Source organism: Triticum aestivum, chromosome 7A (assembly GCF_018294505.1).
Source record: "Triticum aestivum cultivar Chinese Spring chromosome 7A, IWGSC CS RefSeq v2.1, whole genome shotgun sequence".
Classification (NCBI taxonomy): domain Eukaryota; kingdom Viridiplantae; phylum Streptophyta; class Magnoliopsida; order Poales; family Poaceae; genus Triticum; species Triticum aestivum.
In genome coordinates this window covers 707090531-707094733 of record NC_057812.1, presented here as the reverse complement: position 1 = coordinate 707094733, position 4203 = coordinate 707090531, and the positions used below count along the sequence as shown (strand labels likewise).

The 4203-nt window shown below is 53.9% G+C and overlaps 1 protein-coding gene across 1 annotated transcript; it reads right to left on the bottom strand.

Annotated features, from left to right (window-relative positions):
• Nucleotides 1–586: 586 nt before the first annotated feature.
• Nucleotides 587–3475, bottom strand: LOC123149545 (heptahelical transmembrane protein ADIPOR1). The gene is made up of 3 exons (XM_044569228.1): nt 2879–3475; nt 2710–2764; nt 587–1651 (listed from the first exon to the last, which is right to left on the bottom strand). Exons 1-3 carry the CDS (start codon nt 3268–3270, stop codon nt 977–979), a joined length of 1122 nt encoding a protein of 373 aa, XP_044425163.1. The 5' UTR covers nt 3271–3475; the 3' UTR covers nt 587–976.
• Nucleotides 3476–4203: the final 728 nt, after the last annotated feature.

Below are 4203 nucleotides of genomic sequence, written 5' to 3'. Positions count from 1 at the left end.
GCCAAAGTGGCGGCGCACTTTGCCGGCGAGACCCGAGGCCCTCTGCCGGTGAACTTTTCTTTGCCCTCTGATTAGGGTTCTTGTGGAGGGGATCTCTTTTTCTTTTCCTTTTTTTTCTCTTCTTCTTTGTATCGAAATCAACTAGCCCGATCTGGCTCTGAAACCATTGATAGGCCTTAGATCGGAGTAGGCTAGTAGATCCGGTGAACCTACCTTCTTTAGGTGCAGATGAGCTCGATCCAGCGCCGGCCATGGTGGTGTGATGACGGCGGCGATGTGGACAGAGATGACGGTGGTGGTGTGCTTCCCGTGAGCGCCCTAGATCGGAAGGGAGTGTCGGTAGGGATTGTGGCAGCGATTAACCTCGTAAATCGTGTCTCGTCCCCCATCTCTGTTTATATAGCGCGGGTCACAGGGGCCCACCAACCATGGTTTGGTTGGGCGCCCCCAATCAGGGCACGAGTCAAGGGCCCATTCGATCCGTTAGGTTCGAACGGGATAGAGATCAACCTAACACTTGTATGGCCGAAAACAAGTGGAAGTAGTGGCATGGTGGCCGTTGAGACGTCGCAACAAAACAAAAGCCTTGAAAGGACGAGTAACTCTTGCCCTGCACAATTTTTTCTTCTTGTTTTACATCTTATACAAAGAAACAAACAGCCATGAGCATCTCTATGTACAGGTTCAGAGCTGTAATTAACAATTGCTGTATCATCCATGCATCAATCCACTCACCACAGTAAACTGTAAACAAATAACTAACTGCTACAAACAAATTAACCAATCTCGCAAGCAAAACGCCTTTCTTAATTGCTGATCTCAAATCTGCTGTATCATCTGCATTCACGGTAAAACGCCATTTCGATGGTAATAATTGGGCTGTGTCCATCTCCGGATGGATGCAGAGACCACGCAGAATGTCTCCATTTAACTACTAAGAATTTGACGGTACTGTGAACGATCGATGGCATGCGCATCAGTTGGCTGGGCAGCCCATCTCGTCGCGGACCCTGAGGAAGACGATGGCGGCGCCGTAGTGCGCGAGCGCGCCGGCGATGACAAGCAGGTGAAATATCTGATGGCTCTGCCCGCACAGGTCGAACATCCCGGGCCTCCACCGCTCGGGCACGCGGGTGAGGTAGAAGGCGGTGCCGACGAGGTACGAGGCGGCCATGGCGCCCTCGTACGCCAGCGTGACGTTCCGGCGCGGCTCGTGCCAGTTGACCGCGGCGGCGTGCACGGCCGGCACGACGCCCGACAGGCCCATCCCGACGAAGAGCAGCGCGCGGTGGGCGCGGTACTTGGCGTCGCTGAGGCGGGGCGACATGAGCGCGTAGACGGTGGCGGCGCCGGCGAGCGAGATGGCGGAGAGGTAGGCGACCTGCCAGCGCGGCTCGCACTGGAAGATGTAGTAGATGGGCGGGAAGAAGGAGACGACGATCATGACGGCGATGCCGGTGTAGTCGAGGCGGATGAGGAAGAGGTTGAGGCGGTGCGAGTGGCACGACAGCAGGTGGCACGCGCAGCTGCTCATCAGGCAGAACATGGCGCCCGCCAGGAACACGAAGAAGGGCCACCGCGTCGTCGGCCCCACCCCCGCCGCCGCCGCCATCGCCAGCCCCGGGCTCGCCTGCATGAACGACGCCGCGCCCTGAAACGAAATGAAAATCCACCGTCAACACATGTCAGTCAAATCTCAGTTACCACCATCACCAATTCACCATGCATGATTAGAGGATGAAACGGAGGCATCAAATGATTGCCGGAGGAAACAAAGGTGACGCTACAGTTTCAACCACCGCTGTGATCATGGCCATGCATGCCATGCATATGTGACCATGCAGGTGGTTAATGGAGGTTTTTCACCATGGATTGCATGCACATGCGTGTGCAACTATGCGTGCCCGGCCAGTTGAGTGTACCAGCCGGCAGTGCAAGCAGAGGCAGAACCAGCCGTGAGACTTGTGAGCGGGTGGCATGTGAAAAACGGACGGTGCATCACCTCAAAACAGAAAGGTGAAGTGTCACACGGGATAAACTCCCGGATCACGCAGGCGGCGCCGGGGATACGTAGGACGATTAACCTGATCACATCACTCAACAGAAAGCACGTCTGATTGCTTCTGTGGCTGCTTAATTATCCGATTACGTGTGTGCATCGCTTGATGCAGAGGCTGAAGAATGACGATAAAATGAAGTTTGTCGTGGTTGAAAGGAACATGTGTATATTTTTTGTCATAGCACTGTAAAAGTTGCGGGTTAGGTAGGTAGCATGGTTGGCCAAGTAAAGGCAACCTGAACCTCATGCCCCACTCAGCATCGAAATTAAGTCTGAATCATCTACCCGTAGATACCAGACAGCCAAGGCAACAGTGGCTACTAGTACTACTCCTAGCTACTGAGAAGGTGATCAATTGAATTGAATCTCCAAGACATGTGGATGTGCCTGCCTGCCAGACAGCAGGAATTCACGTCTGACAGATCATTTCATCCTCGCCTCATATTAGTTGAGGACACTTATGGGTGTAGGACATACACAGTGCCAACTTTTCACTGCAAAATCTCATAAAAAAATAACCTACATGCCAGTTTTTACTACTGCACGGGCTCTATTATAACTATTTCGTTGCTATTGATTATTATCACAGGAAAGTGAAAAGGTATTTCAGGAAAGAAAAATGGCATGAAGGTGCTGGTAGTACTACTCACGGAGAGGACGTCGCCTATGTTGCTGGAGACATTCTCTGCGACCTTGGAGATGGGCCTGCAGTGAATAGAATTACACAAATTAGCTACTCAATTTCAGTGAAGAAGATAGTATAGTATGAACTCTGAAGGATATTTCTGAACTCTGAAGGTGAATAATAAATGGAATTACCAGGAGAGGTGGCCGATGAGGTGGGCGACCTGGGGGAAGTACTGGGCGAGGTGCCAGAGGGTGAGGCCCAAGAACAGGAAGAACCCCAGCAGGTGCGTCCAGATGTTGATGGTCTCGTTGTGCCAGGAGAAGACGCTGAGGAAGGCGTGCAGCAGCGGCCACTCGGAGCGGTAGTGGTTGAGGATGAACTCGTTCTCCTTCATGTACTCCGGCAGCTCCTCGTAGCTCACGAGCCGGTACTCCTGCTGCTGCTGCTGCCGCCGCCTCTTCTTCCCTCCCCCTCCCCCCTCCCTCCTCTGCTGCTTGCCCCTCCTCTTCGCCGACTTCGCCATGGCCGCCGGCGCCTCCTCCTCCTGCAGCTGCCCGGCGCCCATGCTGCTCTCCTGGTCCATGGCCGCCGGCCCCTTTCTTCTCTCTCTCACTAGAGCTCTCACGGGGAGAGAGGGGGGTGGAGGGAGCAGAGAGGCTGCGTGTGTGTGATAAAGGGGCGAGGCTGTTGCCGGGGTTAAAAAGGACGCTCGCTCGCTCACACGCGCCGCAGGCAGCTCCGCTTGTCCTGAACAAGCCGGGCAAGAAATCTACTACAGGATACGGCCGGGGGTGGAGTCCAGGATACGGCGTATGTATGCGACTTCAGTTGTTTTCATGCTCATTTTATACGATATTGGTTGATTGAAATGGGGACGCATATGTTGCTCCGGGTATGTGGTGCAGGCGCACATTTCTCGGGTTGGTACACCTTCATTGCTACAAAGCTCCGGGAAGAAAATAGACAATTGGAAAGACTCTGCCTTGATGCGCAGTGAAGTTGATGAGGACAAATGCAGGTGGAGCAGGACGGGGGGAGGGGCAACCACATCGCTACCGTTGGGTGGGAAAAAGGGAGGACGAAAACGAATGAAAAATGCCGGCATTCAATACTGGCTACCTAGTGTTTTATCAAGAGAAAAAGAAACCTGCGTGTAATGGTGGCCGTGGGAAACTAGCCACCTGCATGTGGGCCACCAGTGGCAGCAGACTCAGGAATGAAGTGGATGGTGTGCACGCTCAAAATAGATTTTTATGTCCAACTGTCATGCAATATTTCGCACAAGTATGACATAAATGGGTCAATCAAGCCTCGCTACAAGCGACGGCGGTGGAGGAGGCCGGGGGTAACTTTTCGATGACGTGCACTCGTTGAGCAGTTGAGCAGCGTTGACGAGGGGAGCAATGGTGAAGCGGGCACGAGGGGGGGGGGGGGGGGGGGGGGGAGGTAACTTTTCGACGGCGTGTACTCGTTGAGCCCTTCAGCGGTGCCGACGAGAGGAACAATGGCGAAGCGA